Source organism: Ceratotherium simum, chromosome 11 (genome assembly GCF_057802395.1).
Source record: "Ceratotherium simum simum isolate JZ-2026a chromosome 11, ASM5780239v1, whole genome shotgun sequence".
Lineage (NCBI taxonomy): Eukaryota > Metazoa > Chordata > Mammalia > Perissodactyla > Rhinocerotidae > Ceratotherium > Ceratotherium simum.
In genome coordinates, this window is record NC_141910.1 from 50,056,125 (window position 1) to 50,082,495 (window position 26,371).

A 26,371-nucleotide genomic window follows, 5' to 3' on the forward strand; every position below is an offset into this window, starting at 1 on the left:
AGGGTTCTGTGTGATGGTCTGAGAGCTCAGCTGAATCTTGAGATGGACCGGCAAGAGTGCTCAGCTTTTCTGGGCTGTTTGATTTCTATCTCCGTTCCCAATGAAAAACTTCTTATCTACAGCCTGGCCTAGAACTCTTTGAGGCAGGACTGCCCTGTGGCTGAAAGACAAGGTAGCACATGCAGGGGGCTTTCAGAGATTCCTCCATTTCTGATTCCACTTCTTTTTTTTTTTTTTTTTTGTGAGGAAGATCAGCCCTGAGCTAACATCCATGCCAATCTTCCTCTTTGCTGAGGAAGACCGGCCCTGAGCTAACATCTATTGCCAATCCTCCTTTTTTTTTTTCCTTTGTCTCCCCAAAGCCCCAGTAGATAGTTGTATGTCATAGTTGCACATCCTTCTAGCTGCTGTATGTGGATGCTGCCCCAGCATGGCCAGACAAGTGGTGCGTCGGTGCGAGCCCGGGATCCAAACCCGGGCCGCCAGTAGCGGAGCGGATGCACTTAACCACTAAGCCACGGGGCCGGCCCTCTCTGATTCCACTTCTTAAGGGCTCTATCTCTGGAGAATGAATTCCAGAGCCCTGCTTTATACCTGCCCCACCTCCTGTATGGCATTGGGGCTTCCCCTATGTTGAGATCTATGGGGTGAGAGAGGCAGGGAGGATGGTGGCTACAGTAGTAGGTGCATCATTTTTACCTCCCTAAGAAACTTGATGAGATAAGCATCCCTCCAGCTAAGGCTGCATACATTAAAATGGCACTGTTCCAGCAGCCACCATTGCCCAGGCAGAGCAAGGATTTTTCTTCCCCTCTTTGAGCTATCAAATGATCAGATAACACCAGCACCTTGCATTCAGCTTTCATAACTATTCATTCACTTGTCAGAGGAGGTATTATGGTCCCCATTTTACAGAAGAAGAATCTAAGGCTGGGGGAAGGTAAAGGCCTTGCCCAGGATTCACACAGTGAATATGGCTCAGCCAGGTCAGAAACCCCTAGTCCAGTGGTATCACCATTATTCCAGCCTAGCTGAGGCCTACATGGGAATCCAATTCAGAATTTGCTCTGCCTCCAGACCCAAGTAGTTTTAATCTACAAGAGGAAGGAGGATGCACTTCCCAAAGGCATTTGGGAAAAAGGGCTATTGAAAGACAACCTTCTGCCCCAGTACCCTCTGCCAAGGGTCACTTTCCAAGAACCCCATGTGGTTGGCCCAACTTTGTACCCATTTTCTTGCACGCACAGAGCCCTGATGCTTATAGGGAAAGAAAACCCTTAAGGGAAATAATTGCGCCTTAATTTTTAAAAGGATTTCTTTAAAGTTAAATTTAGACCAGCTCAGCGTTCCATTAAGCAGAAAAAGTTGCCAGGCACCTACAGGCAGGCAGAGAAACACCCTGGGGAGTTGGCTGAACCAGGCCTTGGCCAGGAGAGCCAACTGCGGTTGGGGCAGCAACCCCGCCGGCGTCCCAAGGTTCCAGAGCCGGAGCCCGGAGGGAGGGTGCATGGAGGGCGGGACTCGGGTGTGAGCGCCACGTGCAGCCCCCGGCGGTGAGCGGGAAAGTCCTCCCAGGCACAGCTCCGCCTGGCGCGGGATGGCTCTGGTTCCAACCTGCGGCAGGGGGTGGCGGGCCTCGCGGATGAACAGTTCCCGCCCCGCCCCGCCCCACCTCGCCCCACCTCAGTGTGGCCCCGGAGCGGCGCGCAGGGCTCGGCGCGGGCGGCCCCAGAACAGCACCGTGCGCCTCGGTCGGCGGGCAGCGGTAGCGCCCCCTCTCAGAGCCCCGCTCGCTCCCGCCCGGGATCCCTCCGAGTCGGTCTGTCTGTCGGGCCCACCCTCCCAACCTCCCCCTTTACTCCCTCCTCTGTCGTGCTCCTCCCGGGGTGCCGGGCACAGCCTCCGATTCCTCCCTCCTCGCAGTTCGAGTCAGTTTCCCTCGCGGCGGCAGCGGGCAAGTCGGCGGCGGCGGCAGCGGTGGTGCGGGAAGCATCTTGGCGGCCACCGTGCTAATCTCGCTGGAGCGGGCGTCCAGCTTGGCTGCCCTTCGGCTCTTCCCTGCCGCGCCGCGGGGCGCCTCGCGCCCCCTACCTCTACCCCTGCTTGCTTCTCTCCGAAGCGGGAGCGGCGCCTTGCAGCATCCCGCCGCCTCTCCACCCGGATCCCGAGGCTGAAGCTCCCCGGAGCAAGGCGCTCTCTGGGACTCCTGCCCCGCCGACCCTGACCGCCAGGGGGTGCCCCAGGGGCGTAGCTCCGGGGAGAGGAGAAAGCAAAGGGGACCATGCGGCGCCTGTCTCGCCGCCTCGCGCTGCCGATCTTCGGGGTGCTCTGGATCACGGTGCTGCTGTTCTTCTGGGTAACCAAGAAGAAGTTGGAGGTGCCGGCGGGACCTGAAGTGCAGACCTCCAAGGTACGGGGTTTGGCGGCGCGCCGGGTGCGGGGCAGTGGTTTGCAGGAGGGCGCGCAGCCCGCGCGCCGGGTTTGCGGGCTCCCGGGAAGCCAGGGCGGGAGTCTGGGTGCTGCGAGCAGGTAACCGCTCGCCGGATGCGGCTACAGTGTGATATTTCTGAATTTTCAAAAGCTCGGGGGCATCTCCGGACCCGCGGTGTGTTTAAGTGGGAGTGGGTGTGGGTGGTGGGCGCGCGCTCGCGGGCAGAGCGGGGCTCTCAACTTGGGTAGCGCGCCGGGGTCCCGGGGCGGAGGGAGCGCTGCAGACGAGCCGCCCAGGGGGTGCGGTCTGTGGATGCCGTGACAGAGTCGCCGGTGGTTGGGTCGGGTGGCAGGGCCGGCCGGTGCTGGCGCCCGCGAGAAGTCTGGCGGCTGCGCTGACCTCCTTCCTTCCCGCAGCTGCCAGGCCCGACAAGCGGAGGCCAGAGGCCCGGGGTGCGCCGCGCGCGCGTGTGCGTCGCGGGCGAGCGCCCTGCAGGCTGCCGGGCGGCTGCTGCCGGGGCCCACCTCTGCTTTTTAATTGTCCTGTCGCCACCTCTGCTTTACAATTGTCCCCGAGCCCTTCAGCTGCGTGGAAGTTGAATGTGCCGTGAACACCACTAACGAGCCTGTAAAAACAGACGCCTTGGTATTGGTGGGAGTTGGGGAAATGTGAATCCAAAGTGGCTTTTCCAACTCCTGCCCAGTCGGTTCATCTGAGTGGAGTCAGAAGGTTCTCCCTACAGGATCGCTGTCACCTTTAATTCAGAGCCCCCATTCCTCAGTTTCCTTCTCTTCCAGAGAGACCTGGCCGTGGGACACCGAAGGAGGCCTCCGGGGATTTCCTGACCAGCCAGGCAACATTTATGAACTGAGTCCAGAGCAGTCTTCCAGGCACAGGGCAAAAGCCCTTGGAAGAGCTTATGCCCCATGCCAGAGACTGAAAGATATGAGGAGAGCGGGGGGAGGGGAGTTTCCCAGTGAGTACAGTACAGAGTACCTGTGCCAGGTACACAGTGGGGCTTCTTCATAAGTAGTTGTGCCAGTCGAGTGGCATTACCCTTATTTCATAGATTAGGAAACAGATTCTGTCTTTCAGTAACTTGCCTCAGGTCACCCAACTGATTTGAACTCCGACCTCCGATATTCAGGATCTTTCCACTAGATCAAGTCACCTCTCAGATCCCCTTTTAACTCAGTCTTCTGACAGGTATGTTTTGGAATCTTGCCAATGCTCAGCTGAGCTCCACAAACATTTCCTGAGACCTGCACTGTGCAAGGTCTGTGTGCTAGATGCTGTGGCTACAGAGATACAAAACTTACTGGGGTGGGGGATTTGCTCATCAATGGACCAGGACCATACAGTGTACTGAGGGCCAAGAGGGCTCAGTGCACTGGGTGTCATGGGAGCCTGGGGACTTCCTGAAGGAGGAGGACATAACAGAACCAAGTTGAGAAGGATGAACAGTACGTTTGCCAGTAGGTAGGGAGGGCATTCCAGGTAGAGGTTAACTGTACCAAACAGGCTCAGAGCAATGACACAGCATGTTGTGCGAGTTTGGCAAAATTTGAGAGCACGGCATGCGGCAAGGATGAGGCTGGGGAGGTGTATAAGGGTCGTGTTGGGTAGGACCCTGTGAGTGCTAGGGCGCTTTGGAGGGGTTCTAAGCAGGGGAGTGACGAGGTCAGACTGGTGACTTCAAACAGCCTTTATCACACTGGATCAATTTTCTCACTTACCACAGCCCTGCCTGTACATCTAGAGAGCTTTTCCTTTTCCCTGGGTGGTTCTGCTCCTTGTGAGGCAGTCAATGACGCCTGCAGGGACATGATCTCTCTCTGTTTTGCGTTGAACCTCATTACCTTGAGCATACTTATTCTTAGTCTACACCAGGGATCTGGGGCAAGAGATCTGTTTCCTTCTTTGGGCACTGTGTCCTTCTTCCTTACCTGCCTCTTCCCTGTGGGGGCTGCTGTGATGAGTACCCTGTGTCTCTGCCATTTGGGGGCTCTCACAAGTTCCTGGTTGAGCAGAATTACAAACAATGAGTTGCAGGGTGAGGCGGGGGCAGTGGTCTGATATCCGCCATCCGGACATGCTGGTGGGCAGTCACGGAAGACGGAGTCTTCTAGTTTTGACCACTTGCTCTTTATCTTAACATCTTATTCCTCGTTTCCCCTATTTTCTGTATCCTGCATTACCACAAATCGTAAAGACTTTTAAAATCTTGATACATCTTATTATTAGATGCCCTTGTCTTTGTTAGTATATTTCTCCTTCCTGTTTTTCCCCTGTATGTATGATTTTGTGTGTCCACGTATATGTGTGGAGTGTACTGGCGGATGTATTCGTGCCTGGTGTATGAGTACCTCTCTGTATCTTAGCGTATGTGCAGCTGAGGAGAGAGGTGGAGAGACAAGGAGAGGTCCTTTCTTAGCACCAGAACGGTTTTCTTCCCACAACTGATCTATATAGGAAATTTGCACGTCCTGTCCGAAGGAGTGCGATTGGTTCCCAAACCTGACTGCATGTCAGAATCACCTGGAGAGCTTAACATACAAGTTTTGGAGTTTATTGCAGAGATTATGGGGGTTTGGGAGATTCTGGGGGTTTGGGAGAAGGTCCTAGAATCAGTATCTTTACAGATGCTCCATGTGAGTGTGAAGCAGCCTGTTGATGGACGCTATTTGGGAGCTAGATGGAGAATAACAAGGCTGTTGATTTTTTTGTAGTTTGGTTGGCTCCGTGTAAATTTGGCCGAATGATTTCATTCTTCTTGAGTTCCTTTTGGACCAAGCTCGTGTGAGCATGTGCACTCATATGAAATAACAATAGCTAGCATTTGTAGAGTGCTTTACAAATTCACAGACTCCATTGCACATTATTAGCTCGTTTAATCTCCACAACAACCACGTAAGGCAGATAATACTTTTATGCAGATAAGATTGAGTAATAAAGTTAAACAATTGGCCCAAGATAAGAAGACTGTTATTAAGTGGCAGCGTCAGGGACAAGAATGGAAGGGGCTCATTCTGGGCACTGCCCACCCACATGCCACTGTGCTGTGTGGACTGCCTGGGTCTGCACTCGTGGGTGATGGGGTGAGGTTAGGCATGTTTACAGCCGCACGATCCCCACCTACTTTCCAGCACTTCCATGGCTCATCCCCAGATGCTGGCCTTTGGAGAGCTCCAGCATGGTTGGTGGAATTTGTGGAGGAACCATCTCAGAGGGAAATCCTGCTCTGCCCTTGGAGGAGGCCATATGGGGCAGAGGAGGCTCCTCTGGCTGGACAGTGCACCCTGGTGGGGAGGGTCTGACGGGAGGTTGAAGCATCATTGGGTGGTTGCAGCACTGTTGTTTTAGGAATCATTTGCCAGGGAAGAGATTGTTTCCTCAACAGTAGGTTGAGGAAAATTCAGATGGTAGGAATTCAGATGGGGCATTTGTCTATGGTAGGGAAAAACTCAGTTTTTGAGTGAGTTCAGTATCCTAGGTTTTCTTAGGAAATGCTCATGCATACTCACAAGGAGAGCTCTTGCCTTGGACAAGTTTTCACCCTGCCTGGGCTTCTTCCCAGTGGTGGAGGGGGTCAGCTTATTTTCCAAAGCAAGAGCAGTGGGCTCCCTTCCCTTAAAAATATTTAGAGAGTTTGGGAATGGTGGAGGGATTGGAGAGGAGAGAGCTGTGGCGAGGGTTCCTGGGCTGGGGACCTCCCAACTTTGAGATTCCATACAGCAAATTGCCTTCCCTGGGGTCTGCTACAGCGTCTAGTTCTGGGCTCCCAGGCCCTTGATCTCCTTTCCTCACAGTGTCAGGAGGCATCCTCATTCACCTAGTGATAGAATCTACAACATGGGCCTGATACAAAATAAAACCTGCTTGGTCACCATCCAAGTGATATGGAGAAGCCATGCTGCACTGCAGGTTTAAGAAAATTAATTGGTTTTTTTTCCTTAGTTTCAAGAAGGGCTGGTTCTATTAATAGCTCCAGTAAAGACTTCTTTAAGTTTGACTTTTTAATGTTGATTCGATTCTTTTACTGGGTCCCCCACCCGCAAATTCAGCAAAGCTCTAATTTCTAATTGAACATCATGTAACAAGTTTGATGTCTTAATTCAAACTGTATTTTAGCAATGAATGCTATACCACTAAAAAGTACCTGAAAAATGTTTTCATTTCTTCTCTCCCCTATCATTTGTTTGCCGTTTGGAGAATTATACAACTGACAGAATTAAAAAAAAAAAAAATCAGCAAATTTGTCTCTTACTTCCAAGCAACTAAATTTAGTCGAGGGGCTTAGGGTTTAGCAAAAGCAAAAGCATTTGAGGCCTGAGGGTACTTTTTGAGGAAGATGCTGGAAAAGTAAAGGCTTCCAATAAAGTGCCTCAGGCCCATGTAAATGTATTTGTGCTGTACTAGAAATATAGCAAACACTATTAGAAAAGAGCTTGTCTTTCTGTAATATTTGCATACCACAAATGCCTTGAGTCTAAGACACTTATTTTATTCCTCACTTAGTAGATAATTTCTCCCATTAAAAAACATCATGAATTTTAGAAAGCGATCCTATTAATCTGCCAATGCTCAGTGTGCACATATTGGACTCTGTCCAGGGAATTTTGACTCTGGCACGACCAGAAGTAGCCCATTATCAGATGAATGGTCATCCTTTCCTTGGCTTCTGTGTGTGCGGTGCCTGCGCTGGGCGCTGTGCTGTTTTCCCCTCGAAGACAGTTCCTGGAGGGGACTCCAGGCGTGTGGATGGTGTTGCCAGGTGGCCCAGCAGCGGCTGCTGAGAGAGTCTGGGGAATAGGAGAGGAGCAGGTTGGAACCTCAGGTATTCGAGAAATAGCAAGTTTTTGCTTTCTAGAGATCAACAAGCTTTTTTTTTTTTAAACCCTGAGCTCCGCCCCACCTCCCACCCTGTCCAATCCCATCTGGCTAGTGGGAATTTCTCCACCCTGAGTCATTTTTGTCCTGCTGGGAATTTCTCCACCTTGAGTCATTTTTGGCCTGCGCTGGGTTGCACCCGTGGCCCAGCTTGCTTTCTCAGCCAGTGCTCATCCCCAGGTCCAGGCGGGAGGCCCTGTCCCAGGGATCAGTGGATCTGTTCTAAGGGAATCTCTTTGAGTCCGTCTGGCAAGCTCTTTCTCTCTCCCTAAACCGTTAAGTGGCCTGGTGCTTTTGGAAACAAAGACGAGGATTCCCTGGCTCAGACTTTCCTGGAGGCACAGAATGAGTCCTGCTCACATAGGGGAAGACAGAGGGGCAAAACCAGGAAGGAAAGAGAAATTAATGTCCCTGTGACAAGCCTCTCCACCTGTCTGAGGCGACCCTTTCTCAAGGTTGCTCGTCTGTTTGTATCATTTAAACGTGTTAATTTCCACTCATTAGTGGTCATTTATAAACTGAACAGGGACAGAATGAGGCTGCCCGTTGGCTGGTGCCTAAGGCCCAGGATTTCCACACAGCCTAGTTCACATGCTGTCTTGTCATCTCCTTTGCCTGTGTCTTTTCCTACACCTCCCCCATCTCGAATTTCCAAAATAGTCTTATCCATTATCAGGCACCCAGGAACTCATTTTGAAGGACTGTGTTGCTGTGCCCTTGTTTGGTTTCTAACGTGTACAGTTTTGTCACTTCCAGAGCGTCTCAAAGTCTCCAGTGCATTTTTGGAAAAGAATCTGAATTAGAAAGCAGAGGCAGAGCCCCCCTCCTCTCTTAGGGGAAGTCTATGAACCCTGCCATGGCTTTCACACATTCCACCCCAGAGACCAGCATGACAGACCTGCCATCTGTTTGGGGAAGTGAGTCTGGATGTGCCCCGTGCCCTCTACAGCTGGCGCTGCCTCTTCCCACTTGCCTGCAGCGACCCTGAGCTGGGTGGTTAGCCTTCCTCCTCGCATGGACCTCGGAGACTCCCACTGCCCCCTGGAGTCAAGAGATACAAAGCCTGACCCTCTCCTTGTCGCTCCAGGAGAGGACTGTCATAACCAAGCGTGGTTTCACCTTCTGGTTTTTCTTATACACATGGCAGCCTGGGCATCTCGTTCTGCCTTTGACAGTGCCAGGGATAACTCCGATTCCTCTCTTCTAGTCTCAGTCTCCTTACCTGTGGAATGGGAGCAGCATGCCATAGCACTGCCTGTGTCCCACTCCCCTTGTCAGCAGTCTGAGCCGTTTTGGGTTCCTTGTGAATAACTCTGAAGTGAGACCTCATGGCTATAAATAATTATACCACAGATACTCTGTGTCTATTACTTATCTTTTAATTATTTTACCAGAAACTCTAGATTAACCAAAAAAATAAATCAGTCTTCGAGTCCTCAGATGTTGAGCTGATTAAGAGAGAACCCCTTTGGGACACTGAGGAACACACACACACACACTCACACACGCAGACTGGTACCCTGGGGAGTTCTGCAGAAGCTCCTGAAATTTGCTTGCTCTGGTATTTTGGTATTTCAGAATAAATGGCCTGATATGACCTTCTGGGGCAGCAGTCTTTGTGTTTGGCAGCAGCTGCTGCCATCACAGGACCTAATGAACACCAGGAAGCTGAGATGGGAGAGAGAGAAAGAGATCTCTACGGTGTGAGAAATTTATGTGCCACCCGGGGAGTCCTGTTTCCTCCTGCTTTTCTTTCCATTGCTCCCCTCCTCCCTTCTTCACATTTTTCCTCCTTCTCTTATTCATATCTCCTGACAAGCCAGTGAGGCCTAGAGCAGAGAGCCCCAGGGTACTTGGTGAGGAGCCCCAGGGAGAAGTCTGGAGGGAAGGAGCCCAGTACTTCCCCGCAGGCTCCAGGGTCAGGAGCAGCCTGCCTCTCTGGTCACTGGAGATACAGGGACCACTCTGGATGCAAAGACAGTTCTTTCTGGAGGAGGGAAGTAGCTTCTCTGGACCACCCTGAGCCATTCTGCTCAGACACCTTTATATGAGCACGAGCCCTTATCGCAGGAAGGGAGGAGCGGTCTGACCCGCTGCCTCCTGGACAATGCCGATTTCAAGTACAAAGTCTCTTCTGCTTACCATTTGCCGGAGACAAGATTACGCACTTAAAAAAAATAATGAAATTCTCCTCTTGTCACTTGTCTTCTTAACTGTAAGCACTACAGAGATCTTTCAAAGAAATGCTGGGGAGTGGCACCCTCAGATATTCCTGCCATCGGATTTGAATGCCCAGGAAGAGAACAACCACCCAGCTGCCACCTTTCTAATGATCCTGTTGTTTAAACCCACTTTGCATCTCATTCCAGGCCAGGATAGAGTGGGAAAGAGACATCTACAGAACTGATGTGACTGCCCCATCTTGACGAGCTCTCTCCAAAGAGGCTAAATGTCCCTTTTCTCTGTCCTCACTGAGATTTGGGAATTTGGGTTCTCTTCTCTATGGTACGGGCTGAAGACTTATGTAGCTTCTCTTATTCCTCTGAGAATACTCTAATCATTTATTATTCCCCCCAGCCATAGGGAGACTGGTCCAATCAATATTTATGCGCCCGTCACTCGCAGCTGCAATGTGCAGGCATAATGGACGCCAAATTCCTTGATGGCCATTGGAAAATTAGCTGGCGCCTGTATTTCAGGCTCATTGTTTTCTAGGATCTCGAGGAGATCAGACCACGTGGTCCACCGATTAATTAAGCCACCCAGATAATTGGCCGTTAATAGGTGGCCAGTTGATGGCTGCCAGCTGGGTGCTGAATTGACTAAGGTCCTTATGGTGGGCCGGTGGTCTTCATCAGAAGAGGAACTGGCTGAAAGACTTGACTAATGAAAGGTGAATCGGGAACAGGAAGATAACAGGTAGCTCCTTTCCTCCACCACTTCTGTGATGTTTTACAGTTTACAAAGCGTTTGTATTCACAGATGCCTCATTTGATCTTTACTGCAGCCCTGTGAAGTGGGTGCCGTTATTATTCTTTTTTCTGAAGTATGCTGAAGCTGAAGTTATAAGGGGGAGGCTTTGGCAAATGTCCCTAACCATTGAGTGGCCTTGAACTCACTCTTTTGACTATAAAGCACGTGCTGTTTGTATCATGGCCGTGCTCAACTCTGGTTAGCTTCCTTTTCCGGGAAATGAAATCTGTTTTATATATGTATATATTATATGTATATTTTCATATGGAAGAAAAGCTAATGCTCCTGGTGAGAAATGACTCCCTATCTCTGATAAAACACAGCGTTGCTTTTCTGCCTTCAGGAGACGGAGGAGCGGATAAAGGGAGCTGTAGAGCCCATCTTTGCAGGGCCTGGAAGACTTTGGGTTTTCTTTCAGGCTGGGCCAAGTTTAACTCACTCACAGGCCCTACAGAAACGTTGCCCAGGACACTGCCTTCTGCTGTGGGAAGATGCTGGGCTGCAGTGGCAGATGTGGGGTCTCAGAGAAGTGGAGAGAGGCTCTCCCACCCTCAGTCCCGTGGTCCGCTCTGGCTCTGTCCTCGTGCCCGTGAGCCCGCGCTGGGGTTTGACAGTGGGAAATGAGGCTCTGCTGTCATTCACGAGGCTGCTCAACTCAGAAGTCAACAGGATTGTGCAACTAAGACAGAAACCGTTGATATGAATCCCTTTCGTGATGAATGTGGTCCTTAAACAATCAGAAGCAATTCCCCTCTAAGAGAAAAAATGTCATTTGAAAGAACCTAATACATCCTATTTGAAGTGCAAGGCAGATGTGTCGGGGAATGGCTCCAGGGAAGTGCCTTTGGAAGATACACAGCATCACCTAAGATCTTCCCATCTGGCAGACATAGGGCACCCTGCCTGTGTCTTGCTGTTCAGCCTTGAAGGCCCATTGATGACTGCTCAATTCTGCCGCATAGATGGACTGCTGGTTCTACCCAATTCAGGGCTCAGGCTCTTTGTGGCTGCTTTGGAGGTTAGGTGTAAGTAATGTAGTTGTTGCCCATGTATGTGCTTAAACTTATGAAAGCATAAAATCAGGAGGCTGTGAATGTCTTCCTGGATATTTTATCTGCAATTCGGGTAAACTACGGGAGGGCTCACGGTGGTACTTTTGTTACGTGGCCTGAATGACAAAGTCAGTCTCTACTGCAAGATCCCCAGCAGAAACATGACATTTTCACTCTGGTCCACTTCTGCTGAGCATGGCAATGTTAAGGAGTATGCATGGAGTAAGAACGAAAAGAAATGTAAACCTAGATACCTCTGGTATTTTCCCTCTCCACTCGGAGGCCCTGATGGTTTTCCAATCATCTTCTCAATTCTGGATCAGATCAACTCCCTGTAATTCTCCCTGCCTCTCTTAAAACTGAGATTATAGTTTCTGCTCCAGGTTTTAGCTTTTTTCTTAAAACTGAGCAGATATTTTGGAAAACTTCTTGGCAGTGTCTTCTAAAGCTGAACATATGTATATACCTGTGACCCTGCAATTCACTCCTAGCCACAAACCCAACAGAAATGCATACATATTTCAATGAATATCATGACCTTGAATTGGAGTTGGAAAACTTTTTCATTTACAGAGCCAGACAGTATTTTTGATGTTTCAGGTTATACAATTTCTGTTGTAACTGCTTGACTCTGCTGTTTTAGATTGAAAGACAATACATAAACGAATGAGAGTGGCTTTGTTCCAATAAAACTTTATTTATAGACACTGAAATTTGAATTTCATATATTTTTCACATCTCATGAAATATCATTCTTCTTCTGGTATTATTTTCAAATATTTATAAATGTGAGATCCATTCTTAGTTTGTAGGGTGTACTGAAACAGGTGGCAGGCCAGATTTTGCCCACAGGCTGTGGGATCCCGTTTATATAAAGTACAAGAACAGGCAAAACTAATCTGTGGGTTTGGAAGTCAGTTTTGTGGTGACGCTTGGGGGAGGTTAGTGACTAGAAGAGGAGAGGGGGTCATTTTGGGGGAACTGGTACTGTTCACTTTCTTAATCTGGGCGCTGGTTACTTGGGTGTGTTCACTTTGTGAAAATTCATTGAATGCATGCTCTTTTCTGCCTTATATATTCCACTTTAAGAAAAAGTTCAAAAAGAAATATCTGCATTGAGTGTGTGTGTGGCTTCTGACTCCAGGTTTTCATTTGGGGTTAGAGTGTGGCTCTTTTTGTTTTTTTATAGCCACTGGTTTTGGAGAAAGGCCTTGATATGTCTTTCCAGTTTCCCACATCTTTCTCCCTTTTATAGACAGGGAGACATTTAACAACAACTGGTGTGGTGTTGGCACCAGCCAGCCAAAGGACAAGTATGTGCTGAGTGTTAACCCTTTAGTTGCTGGATCATAGCAAGATGGGGAGGATCCTAGGGGAGGGCAGGGGCAGTGGGAGGGCCTTCAGGACAGTAGAAACCATGAGGAGGATTTGGGCTGGTCCAGCTGCAACATAGTGAATCCGGGCTGAAATCTACCTATGCTTATAGGCAAGAGGTGGAGGCTTAATTGCAGAGAATGGAATTCTATGGCACAAGCTACTGGCTTGTAGAAACCCAGCTTCTATTTTTTTTTTTTGCATCCAGGAATAAAAAACAGAGAACTAACAATCTGAGCCTCTACTGATTGCCAAGTGCTTACTGTATCAGCCATCTACTCTTCCTAACAACCCTGTGCAGTGGGCATTATTCACTTCATTTTTCAGATGAGAAACATCAAGGCTTAGAGAAGTTAAGTGACTTCTCCAAGATCATGCTGCTCCTAAGTGTAGGAGCTAGATTCTAAACCAAATCTGTCTGGCTCCAGAGCCCACCCTCTTTCCACTTCACCATGTCCACCCCACGCTTCTGTCTCTCCCCTCACAGTCACACCGAATCTGGTCTCTTGAAAGAGATGACTTCAGTATATTTTCCCCTTAGCAACCAGCCTTTAGAGCCTGCCTTTGTTCTGCTTCCCAGAATTACACACATCTTGTTTAAACCAAAAGCTGTGGAATGAAATAGTGTTATATCAGAAGCTATCTCTTCCAGGAGAAGTCATTTTAAAACAATATTCAAAGAGAAAACTTTGTAATATTTTCAAAGAGAAATACATTGGGCTTTCAGCACTATTTGACACCCCTGATGAATTCTTTTCTCCTCAACTACTGGGAATGCTTCTGGTCCTAGGGTTAAACTTTTAAAAAGGCTGTCTCCAAGGTGTCACATTCTGGAGAGTGTTAGGGTGATTTAGCATGCCTCAAGATGGATTAAAGAGGGGACAGTGAGGAATTGATCCACAGATGCAGGAAATACAAAGGCTAGAGGAGATGGCTAAACACTCCCCACATCACCCCTTGGAGAGGAATAGTCCCGTATCCAGCATAATAGCACCAATTATTTGGTTGTTTGTGCTGAAGAGTTGAAAGCTATCATGTGCCTGGAAAATACTCAGCATGGAGCAGTAATTATGGATCAGCTGATGATAAAGATGCATTGGATTGACTGCTAATTAGATTATTAGCACCAAAAACAAATACCTGCTATTCACCATAAATAAGCTGCATTTATGATATTTTTATTTTACTTTTTAACGCAGCTTCCTTTTTAGAATGTGCAATTTCCTTTCTTCTTTTTCTGTGCCAAGACTTCCCATGTTCCCCGGTCATACTAAGCATATTTGTTTATTGAGCTGTAATCAAGTTGTTTTCTTGTTTCCTTCCAGTCTCAAAAGGGGGTTGTGAGAGCTGACATGTATTGGTGCACGTGTCAGGCCCCGTGAAGTGTGTTAGGGCTTTTCAGGGAGGAAGTTCGGGTATGATCCGGGTCTTTTCCATGGACACAGAGTCTTTGTGTGAGAGGTAAGAGATCGTAGGGTTTTCCCTAATGAAGTCAGTGCTGGAGTTAAAAGCCAAAGAAATGACCTGGTTGGTTTTTTTGCGGTGCTTTGAGGTTTGATCCTTGTTATCTTGGATTCAAGGAGGATGGGATGGGCATTTGGGCGCCTCAAGTGCCTGCACCTCCTATCCCTCCCCACCAATCAGCAATCTTCCTCCAAGTAAGTTGTGTTCCCAGCAGTGTGAGATTCCAGCTGTCCTCCTGCCCGGGGTGGCTATGAGTTCTATGGGTAGGACCATCTGGAAGAGCCCTTGGGAGCTCCCTGGGTTGTCTGGAGAGAGAGGCCAACTACGGTAGGACCCAGGGGGCACCTCTGGCCATGCCCTTGATATGTAGTGCAAGTGACTGTCAGGTGTCCTGCAGGGAGAGCTAGAGATGGAACTCATTTGTGGCCACCATCATATGCCAGGAGTCTAGGTAGAAAGGAGAGGTTTCCGTGGGGAGAGGGGCATGTGACTGCCTTTTGGGAGAAATGCTAGGTGCTTTATCTGTGTTAAGTTGTTCATTCTTTACAGCCACTCCACGAGGTAGGCAGGCTGAGAGTTAGCTAGTGCTTCCAGTACAGTCATACTGGGTGTTTAAGGCTGGCTTTCTGATTAAACAGTGCTTGAGCCCTGCAAGTTGTTAAAATGTTCTCTTATATTATCTCTGGATGATATATTTATGATCTTTATCTTACCAATGAGGAACTTGAGGTTCATAAATGTCTGATCACTTGCCCAAGTCAACAGATCTAATAAGTGGCAGAGCTAAGACAGGTCTGTGTGATGCTGGAGCCCGTGTAGGGGTGCCACTGGGGTCATTGAGAAAGACAGTGAGCTCCTTGAAGGAGTTTCTCCTTTTGAGTGCCTATCTAGTGTGAGGAGACAGGTTTATCAAATATGGAGAGACAGTGGGCAAATTCCCCTGCACCTGGCCACTGGGTCAAGCTCATCAGTTCGTCCAGCAAACCCATATGGACATTGCTGTGTGTGAAGCCCTCTGCAGGAGATGCCCGAGCCAGGCGTCTGCCCTCCTTGCCCAGGGCGAATTCTGAGGGAGTGGTGGAGTGTGGATCAGTGGCTCCCTGCTGGCCTCTGGCCTCTTCTGCCTCTTCTGTTCTGGGAGAACTCTGTCTCCCTCTTGGACTTTAAGATGCATTACTTTATTCCTGGAAAGACAGAACTGTGTCACTAGGATGGCTGTTTAATGGTGAAAGGGACTGCAAGATGGATAGAAGTATTTTTTCTCTTTTGAGTCCAAGCGGGATGTGAGATGAGGGGATGGAGAGAATCTTCACGCGGGTTCATGGGATAAAAGTTTGAGATGATTGCTTTTGAATTTACTAGGAGTGGTTCTGCAAGGTTGAATTTCTTCCCCGATCATGTCACTCCTCTGTTAGCTCAGAAAACTGCGGTTGAAGTTTAATCTCCTCCAGAAAGCTGTTTCACTAAAACAGGAACCTGTTATTCCACAGGGCCTCTTATTAGAAGAAGAAGGATTTAGAGCTGTCTTTTAAAGTCATTTCAGTGATTTTTGAGGAAGTACATTTGCCAGGATCCACTTGTCCCCAAAGTGTCTGCTGTTTCAGAAGCATAGTGCTAGTGGAAGGATAACGGGAAAGGAAAACCAACTTCAGAAGAGAAAATAGGCTAACTGACCAACCCACTTTAATTTAATTAGCCAGGGATGCTATCGTGGGTTCTGTGCTATTTTGGGCACCATAGACCAGGGTCGGCCATGCACCAAATCCAGTCCCCCTTACCCCACTGTTTGTGGATTGCCTGTGAGCTAAGAATGGCTTTTTTTTACATTTTTTAATGGTTGGAAAAAAACTAAAAAGAAAAATAATATTTTGTGACACATGAAAATTATATGAAATTCAAATTTCAGTGTCCATAAATAAAGTTCTATTGGAACACAGTCAACTCATTCCTGTACATATTGCCTGTGGCTGCTTTCACAGACAATGGCAGAGTTGAATAGTTGTGATGGAGACTAGATGGCTTACAAAGCCAGAATTTTTGCTGGCCCTTTATAGAAAAAATCTGCTAACCCCTGCCCTAGACTTGCGCTTCTCAAAGTGTGGTTCAGGGACGAGGGGTGTTGGCATCAGCCAGAAGTTGGTTAGAAATGCCGGAATCTCAGGCCACTCCACACCTACTGATCTGAAATCTGCATCTTAACAAGACCCCCAGGAGGTTCCTGTGCAATTAAAGTTTGAGAAGCACTGTGTTAGATGAGGACTGACTCTTGCTCATGAAAAGCTAGTGTGAATCATACTTCACAAACCGAGGCCTATAATTGGTGCCACATTTCCCTATGTATTGAATTCAGTTTGATTCTAAGCTCCCATTCCTCCCTATTGGGGTGGAAATTCCTCTTCTACTTTCAGCTTCACAAGGATCCAGGAGGTTTCCTCAATGCCTGGGAATATGGGAATAGCCTTGAATCTTCTAGGCATTGTGGTCACAGCTGTGACATCATTAACCAAGCCCTCATCATTCTGCTCCTCCCAGGCTAGTGGGTTCCTTGTGATGCTGGGAGCCCCTGCATCCAAGGTCCCACCTCCCTAGAGGTACCACAGAGTCATTCCTCTTGGACCTTACTACCCACTGAGGCACACACCACTCTCAGGACTGGCCGCCTCCATCGTCTTTCCAAGCTGGAGGAATTGCCTTTTTCCATCACCCTCTGGGCCACTTCTTTCATTGAACACTGGCTTTTGCATACCACCTCTTTGGAAGTAAGGGAGCAGCTGGTCTTGGTTTGGTCTTGGTTAATGTACAGAGGTTAGGGGTTGGGGCAGGGTTGGAATGGGAGTGAGTGGGTAGAATGCAGTGAGAACAAATAAAGACAAATATCCCAATACATTATCCTACCACACCTATAGTATGTTACAGTGCAGTTGAGAGGACACAACCAACACAATTTAGGACAGTAGCAAACCTAGGATATCTTCCTGTAGAACAAGAGGTAAATTCTGTAGGAATTTAGGGAAAGGGAGTTTGTGGGCAGCAGGGATGAGGGAGGTCTTCTGGGGTGGTGGGACTCAGCAAGAGTGACCAGAGGTCAATGGAAGCCAGGCGGGGGCCAGATTGTGGACGAATTTGAAAATAAAGCCATTTGCTTCTTTTTGTTCTAAGATGCAAGTGTGTCTCAAAGTAAATAGATCTCCCCAGTTGGGAATATTAAAGTCTACTCATCGGGGGCTTTGTTCAGAAAGTGTTTTGGGTTTAAGGGTTTTAACTGTTCAGAGTATGCTAATTGCTCTTAAAGGGGCAATTCAGTGAAATTTGAATTTGGCATTCCCTTTCTCTTACCCCTGTGGCCCAAATGAGAGTCGCTGTGTGTGTTCTATATTTCTCACCAAGGTTGATTCTGGCCTTTTTTAACCACCTCTTTTCATATTTAAGTCGTGTAGCTGCTTTTAGAGAAATGTCCCTTGGAGAAGTCATCCTGCCTGTCTACGTTCCTTGAATGAGGCCTTGGCAGGGCTGTGGCCGGAAGTCACCTAGTCATGTGCTCTGAGGGGTGTGCTGGGCATCCCAAGTCCATGCACATTAGTTGGAGGAATCCAGAAGTGAAGACATCCCAGCTGGTGTTATCAGGAGGATGGATTAGGATAAGGGCCTGAAGAGTTCCTTCTTCTTGTACATACCAGGTAGCCCAAAGGCTGATGGCCCGCTGGTGTTAACTGTGGGGTGTGGTTGATCCACTGTGCCTCTCTCCAAATTATCCTTTTGGTAAGCTAGACTAGGAAAGGACCTAACACAGTGGACATAGACATATACTCCTGAAAAAGTTTTTACAAATTTAGGTTAAAAAAAAAAGTAGGATTCAAAATTGTGTCCATGGTAGGATCCTATTTTGTTTAAAACAAGATATATATTGGAAAACATCTTAGAACATCAAAATGGGTGATTTACATAAACAGGTATCATCTATGCTGTATTTCTCATTGCTGCTTATTAATTAATTAATTGATTGATTTATGGTTATTTTCTCCCTAACTCCCTCCATTCACCCCTCCCCCCACTTTTAGGTAAACAACATACTAATCTAGATATGTAAACTTCATATCTTTCTCTGTGCACCCTGTAATCAGTATGTAAACATATATAAACACTTACAGATTTGTTTTGGGCATTATTAAAAAGGAGAGAGAGAAATTGATCATATTATATATACTTTGCATCTTACTCTTCATTTAACCATACATCCTAGAAATCCTCAGGTCAGCTAGCTCATTATTTCTAAGGGCTGCATAATATTCTGCAGTATGGATGTGACTTATTCAACCATTTCCTTTTGATGGGTATCCACCTTGTCTCTTATCTCTTGTCATGACACACAGTGCTGCAGTAAATATCTGTGCACACATATTCTTACATGTTGCTGCTTTGACTTCTATAGGATAGATTTTGAGTCAAAGGGAATCTAACTTTTATATTAATGGATATGTTAAGATTACTTTTAAAAACAGTATAGTAAGCCACATTTTCACTAGCAAAGTGTGAGAGTATTCTTTTCTCAGTATCCCCTTTAGCGTAGATGTTATATTTTTCATTTTGCCAATCTAAAAGTTATAATATGGAATCTTATTGTGATTTTATATTTCTCTGACTACCAGAGAGGTTGAGCATATCCTCATATGTTTATTGCCCTTAAGGATCTGCTCTTCTATGAAGTGTCTATTCATAGCTTCTGCCCATTTTTCCACTGGGCTGTTTATCTTTTTGTTGTCAATTATGAGCTCTTTATATGTTATAAATAGCTCTTTATTGGTCATATGTATTGCAGATTTTTTTTCTAATCATTTGTTACAGTGTTGACTTGTTTATGATATATATTGCCATATAATTTTTTGTTTGTTTTTATATGGTTAAACATGTCTTTTTAAAAATAGCTAATGAGTGTTCTGTCTTATTAAAATCTTCCTAACTCCTAGGTTGTATATAGAACATCCTAAATTTCCTATTCTATATGACTTTTAAAAAACTTTTAAATCTTAAGTCTATCTGGATTTTATTTTTATGTCTAGTTTGAGGTAGGGGTTTAACTCCATTTTCTTCCAAATAGATAGTTATTCGTGTTAATATAATTAATTAAAGAAACCATCTTTTCCTCTATTAACTGAAATTCTACCTTTGTCATGTATTTATTTCCCATACTCATTGGGTTTTAGTTCTGGCAACTTCACTCTGTCCTATTGACATATTTATCTCTTACTATTCCAATATCATACTTTTTACTAGAATTTTCTTATTAAATCCAGTGGTTACTTCTTCTTAATTAGTCCATTGGATTTCCTACGTATAAAATCATATCATTATCAAAATGAGTTAAATTTATTTCTCCTTTTTGAATATTTATCTTGATTATTTCACTATCCTGTTTTGTCACATTCATGAGAATATTCAAAATGAAATACCATGGCAATACAGGACTCTTTCTTGATTTTGATGCAAATGGATATAGTTGTCTCACTATTTACTGTTCACTTTTATTAAATATTCTTATTTTAGTAGTTTCTTTTTTCTGTTTTACTTCAAGTTTTTGTTAGAAATGATTTTGGATTTTTATCACATTTTGATTGAATCATATAATTTTTTCCTTGTTGATGCAGTGAATTATTTTTATTTCCTTATTTTGAACCATCCTTGCATTCCTGGAATAAACCCTATACAGTTATAGTTTATTTTTGTTTATGTGGCTACATTTTGTTTGTTGGCATTTATTTGGAATTTTAACATCTATATTTATGAATGCAATTGATTTATAGGGTTTTTTGGTACTCTATCAGAGTTTAGATTTAAGAGTATATTTAAGTATATTTAAGAGTATATTTAAGAATTGGATAAATTCTTAGAATCATACAACCTTCCAAAACTGGATCAAGAAGAAGTAGAGAATTTGAATAGACAAATCACCAGTAAGGAGATTGAAACAGTAATCACAAACCTCCCCAAAAATAAAAGTCCAGGACCAAACGGCTTCCCTGGTGAATTCTACCAAACATTCAAAGAAGACTTAATACCTATCCTTCTCAAACTCTTCCAAAAAATTGAGGAGGGGGGGAAGCTCCCTAACTCATTCTACGAAGCTGACATTACCTTGATACCAAAACCAGACAAGGACAACACAAAAAAAGAAAATTACAGGCCAATATCACTGATGAACATCGATGCAAAAATCCTCAACAAAATACTAGCAAATCGCATACAACAATATGTTAAAAAGATTATACACCATGATCAAGTGGGATTTATTCCAGGGATGCAGGAATGGTTTAACATTCGCAAATCAATCAACGTAATACACCACATTAATAAAATGAAGAATAAAAATCACATGATCATCTCAATAGATGCAGAGAAAGCATTTGACAAGATACAGCATCCATTTATGATAAAAACTCTGAATAAAATGGGTATAGAAGGAAAGTACCTCAACATAATAAAGACCATATATGAGAAACCCACAGCTAATATCATCCTCAATGGTGAAAAACTGAAAGCTATCCCTCTAAGAACAGGAACCAGACAAGGATGCCCACTCTCACCACTCCTATTTAACATAGTACTGGAAGTCCTAGCCAGAGCAATCAGGCAAGAGAAAGAAATAAAAGGGATCCAAATTGAAAAGGAAGAAGTGAAACTGTCACTATTTGCAGATGACATGATTTTATATATAGAAAACCCTAAAGAATCCACCAGAAAACTTTTAGAAGTAATAAACGAATATGGTAAAGTTGCAGGATACAAAATCAACATACAAAAATCAGTTGCATTTCTGTACACTAACAACAAAGTAGCAGAAAGAGAAATTAAGAATACCATCCCATTTAGAATTGCAACAAAAAGAATAAAATACCTAGGAATAAACTTAACCAAAGAGGTGAAAGATCTGTACACCGAAAACTATAAAACATTTCTGAAAGAAATTGAAGAAGACACAAAGAAATGGAAAGATATTCCGTGCTCTTGGATGGGAAGAATTAACATAGTTAAGATGTCCATACTTCCTAAAGCCATCTATAGATTCAATGCAATCCCTATCAAAGTTCCAACAACATTTTTCACAGAAATAGAACAAAGAATCCTAAAATTTATATGGAACAACAAAAGACCCCAAATAGCTAAAGGAATCCTGAGAAAAAAGAACAAAGCTGGAGGTATCACACTCCCTGATTTCAAAATATACTACAAAGCTATAGTAACCAAAACAGCATGGTACTGGCACAAAAACAGACACACAGATCAATGGAATAGAATTGAAAGCCCAGAAATAAACCCACACATCTATGGACAGCTAATCTTTGACAAAGGAGCCAAGAACATACAATGGGGAAAAGAAAGTCTCTTCAACAAATGGTGTTGGGAAAACTGGATAGCCATATGCAAAAAAATGAAAGTAGACCCTTACCTTACACCATACACAAAAATTAACTCCAAATGGATTAAAGACTTGAATGTAAGACCTGAAACTGTGAAACTTCTAGAAGAAAACAGGCAGTACGCTCTTCGACATCGGTCTTAGCAACATCTTTTCAAACACCACGTCTGACCGGGCAAGAGAAACAATAGAAAAAATAAACAAATGGGACTACATCAAACTAAAAAGCTTCTGCACAGCAAAGGAAACCATCAACAAAACGAAAAGACAACCTAACAATTGGGAGAAGATATTTGCAAACCATACTTCTGATAAGGGCTTAATCTCCAAAATATATAAAGAACTCATGCATCTCACCAACAAAAAAACTACCAACCCAATTAAAAGATGGGCAAAAGACCCCAACAGACATTTCTCCAAAGAAGATATACAGATGGCCAACAGACACATGAAAAGATGTTCAAAATCACTAACTATCAGGGAAATGCAAATCACAACTACAATGAGATATCACCTCACGCCCGTCAGAATGGCTATAATTAACAAGACAGGAAACAACATGTGTTGGAGAGGATGTGGAGAGAAGGGAACTCTCATACACTGCTGGTGGGAGTGCAAACTGGTGCAGCCACTATGGAAAACAGTATGGAGATTCCTCAAAAAATCAACGATAGAACTACCATATGATCCAGCTATTCACTGTTGGATATTTATCCAAAGAACTTGAAAACACCAATTTGTAAAGGTACATGCACCCCTGTGTTCATTGCAGCGTTATTCACAATAGCCAAGACTTGGAAGTAACCTAAGTGCCCATCAAGGGACGAATGGATAAAGAAGATGTGGTATATATACACAATGGAAGACTACTCAGCCATAAGAAACAATGAAATCCAGCCATTTGTGACAACAGGGATGGACATTGAGGGTATAATGCAAAGTGAAATAAGTCAGAGGGAGAAGGTCAAATCCCGTATGATTTCCTTCATTAAGTAGTAGATAATAACAACAATAAACAAACACATAGGGACAGAGATTGGTTGGTGGTTACCAGAGGGGAAGGGGGGAGAGAGGAGGGTGAAAGGGATAATTCGGTACATGTGTGTGGTGATGGGTTGTAATTAGTATTTTGGTGGTGAACATGATGTAATCTATGCAGAAATAGAAGTACAATGATGTACACCTGGAATTTTTACAATGTTATAAACCAATGTTACTGCAATAAACAAAATAAAAAAAAAAGAGTATATTGCTTCCATAAAACGAATTAGGGAGCTTTTTTTTTTTTTTTTTAACATGTGGGAATAGTTTAAATAACTTTGACGTATGTGTTCTTTAATGGCCACATAAAACTCAGCTCTGAAATTATCTGGTCCTATTGACTTCTCCATTGGCATCCCTTTAATCAGACATTTCTGATTTTATTCTCATAAATTGTACCTTAACTTTCACCTTATCTGATATTAGTATTATCTGTCCTGCTTTGTTTTCCTTTGCATTTGTCCATCTCTTTATTTCAACCTTTCTTTATTAAAGTATGTTTCTTGTAAATAACTTACAGCTCTCTAGCAACTTGAATACCTATTTTTATTTTTCAATGATAGGAATATTCAGCTTATCATAATTAGTGATACAATTGATATATTGAAAATTTACTATTTATTTTCCTTTATCTTTCTCCTTTTTATTATTTTTGCTAGTTTGGCCAATTATTATTTCAACTCCTCTTTCTGTTTTTAATTTGGATGTCTTACCATACCATCAACACTGACTGTTACCTTTCTTTTCAGGGCATTCCAATACATATTTGTATAAAAACAGGTTACCAACAAGTTTTCCCTGCCAAGATGCTTTACTCCCCCATTCATTATCAACCTAATAAATTGAGCCTTTTAGGAGTACTTTTACTTCCTTACACTTTCTTACACCCAAAGCTGACGCACCTTGGACTTTCTCCACCTTCTACCACCCCTAATTTCTAGGTTTTGCTGAGATTATTTAACACTTCTAGAACTAAATGTTGTTTTTCTTTGCAGAATCCCTCTTCTCTTTCAAGTGTTCTTATTTGTCACTTATGTTACATATTTCCAGCACTTTAATGCTATCTATTTAGATTTAACTGTGCAAATTGCGAGGTTCATCCCTGACCCCTGTTTTCTCTTCTCTTCATCTCACCCATCTCAGGGTTTCTGTTTGAATTCATTCATTTTTTGATCTGAACATTTTCTTCAGATGGGGTATGTGTGTTATATTTTCTATGAATCTTTGTGTATCCACAAATATTCTACAAATTGGACAGGTGGGTAACATCTGGCTTGCCTGTCTGGTGGTCTGTGGATGGTTTTCCACTGTCTTCTGGATTCCAGCTTTGCAGATGGCGGGTATACTTGAAGTCTAATTACTTTTCCTTTGTAAGTTACCTGTTCTTTCTGTTTGGGGGCTTGTGAGATTTTCTCCTTATCTTGGAACTTAGGAACACACCTTGGGGTGTGTCCTTTTCCGTGACTCCTGCTAGGAGCTCAGTGCCATTTGCAAACTCAAGTCTTTCTTCAAGTCAGAGAAATTTTCTACTTTCATTGGTTTAATTTGTGTGTATTCTTTGTTCCTTTTTCTCCTTCTGGGATTACTGTTATTCACAAATTAGGTCTTTGGGATGGATCTGTTCTTCACATATCTTTTTGCCCCTGATTTTTATTTCATTGTATTTTTGCTCCGTTGTCATATTTTTTTCCACTTAATCTTCTGAGCCACTATTTCAGGTCTCTACAGCAACCGTCCCTTTCATCAACTCATCTGATGAGCTTTTTTGTTTGAAAATCATGATTTTAGTTCCAGAAAGTCTTTTTGTGTGTGTGCTGTGATTGAATATCAAGTGCTGTTGTTGTTTTTGTTTGCATTGCCTTTTGCCTTCTCCAGTAGCTCTGTTTCATCAACAGCCTGCCCTTCTAAGTGTTTTGCTCATTCATCTCTCTGGCTTCTGGTCGCCCCCATGGGTGGCTTTTTTCCTTTGTTTACTGGATGAGGCTTAGGACCAGCTGTCTGCTGCCTTCAGGTAAGATCAGCAAAGTGGTGATGGTGTTGCAGTCTTGGCTCCTGTGCTGTGGAGTGGTTCCACTCGGCGGGTTGTCAGTTCACTGAGACACCAGAATGGACCCCCGAGCTACCCTAGCTCCAGGCTAGAGAGGACTCAGCAGGCCTGTTCAGCTTTCCAGCCCTTGCTCTGGGGCAGGGAGACAGGAGGCCGTTTCAGAACACTCATGCCAGCTGGAGCTGCTGTCGTCCCAGGGGTCCATCTCACTCTGGGCCAAGCTGTCCACAGGGTTTGAGAACTCTGATCTTGTTCCATGCCTCTCTGCTGCTGCTCTCCAGGCTCTCTTCTAGTCCTGCATCAGCCTTCTCCCTCTAGCTCCGCAGGACCTGAGGTCTCTCTCACAGACTCCAGAGCACACCTGTGTGCTAGCCTCAGTGGCTGCCAGGCTCAAGAAAGCACCCTGTGTTTGGATTGGAGCTGAGAGAGACAATCCACCTGTCAGCAGGGGCATGTTCAAGCCACTGTTGTCCAAAATTGCTTCATCAGTTTCTGAATTTTCAATAGTGAATTTTCAGAAACTTCCCAGCAAATTCTGTTTTAAAATTTAGGGTTTTTTGTAAAGCAATTAAGTTCTAGTAGGAAGGGGGCCGGCCCCGTGGCTTAGCGGTTAAGTGCACGTGCTCTGCTATTGGCGGCCTGGGTTCGGATCCTGGGCACACTCCGAGTCACCACTTGTCCGGCCATGCTGAGGCGGCGTCCCACATACAGCAATTAGAAGGGTGTGCAACTATGACATACAACTATCTACTGGGGCTTTAGGGAGAAAAATGAGGAGGATTGGCAATAGATGTTAGCTCAGGGCCAGAGGAGGATTGCCATGGATGTTAGCTCAGGGCTGATCTTCCTCACAAAAAAAAAAAAGTTCTAGTAGGAAGATAAGATTGAGTCTTTGCATTTACTTTTGTATCTTGCCACATTCTGGGAGAGGGGTTTTGCTTTAGTTTTGAAAGAATTTCTATTCATTGGGAACAACACCACTGGATTGGCCTAACTCGTCTAGACTGAAATTACTTCCTTATGGGGTCACTTGGGGACTTCTAGGTTTAATCCACCACAAAGTAAGAGTTCCAGAAGCTTATGATGATGAGATTCTCTAACCAGAGAAAGGAGGATTTGGTGCAGCCTGAGGATCAAAGTGAAGAATTTTGGGATGGCAAGAAGGAGAAGGTTTCAGTGGTGTTGTGGGACAATAAGAATGATATCGGATCTTGTTCTGCAGAGTGGACAGGGTGCCAAGTGGACCCTGAATCTCTGAGAAATTGGTTGGTCAAGATATTATCAGATGTCCTTTCAAGTGAGGAGAACTGGAATATGACATCGGTCATGAACATTGGCCATTTTTCTTTGAAGACTATGACACATTACAAAGATCAGCTCATGAAGAATTCACAAGATCCTCATCTTTTTCAAAATTTACTAAACATCTGTTGCATACAAAAATTTGTGCCCAATGCTGTCCCATATATCTCATTTAATCTCTACCCAACACTCTGTGTTAGGCAGCATTTCTCACAGTTGACATGAAGAATGAGACTGAGAAGCTGAGTGGCCTGTTTCAGGTCACATGTCAGTTAGTGCCTGTGGAATGTCTTTATGAGCTGATCAGGAGGCCCCACTCAGATGTGAGACTGTTGTTGAAAAGCATAGGTTTTTGTCCTGGATTTGCTCAGAGAGTGCTCAGGTAA

General features: G+C 44.8%; 1 protein-coding gene across 1 annotated transcript in view; it reads left to right on the plus strand.

The window, feature by feature from the left end:
- The first annotated feature begins 1,743 nt into the window (after nt 1-1,743).
- GALNT14 (polypeptide N-acetylgalactosaminyltransferase 14) overlaps nt 1,744-26,371 on the plus strand; it is a 207,765-nt gene continuing 183,137 nt past the window's right edge. Inside the window, exon 1 of the mRNA XM_087436958.1 lies at nt 1,744-2,410. Within this exon, the coding sequence (XP_087293084.1) occupies nt 2,282-2,410 (129 nt within the window). The 5' untranslated portion in view covers nt 1,744-2,281. The remainder of the gene's footprint in view (nt 2,411-26,371) is intronic.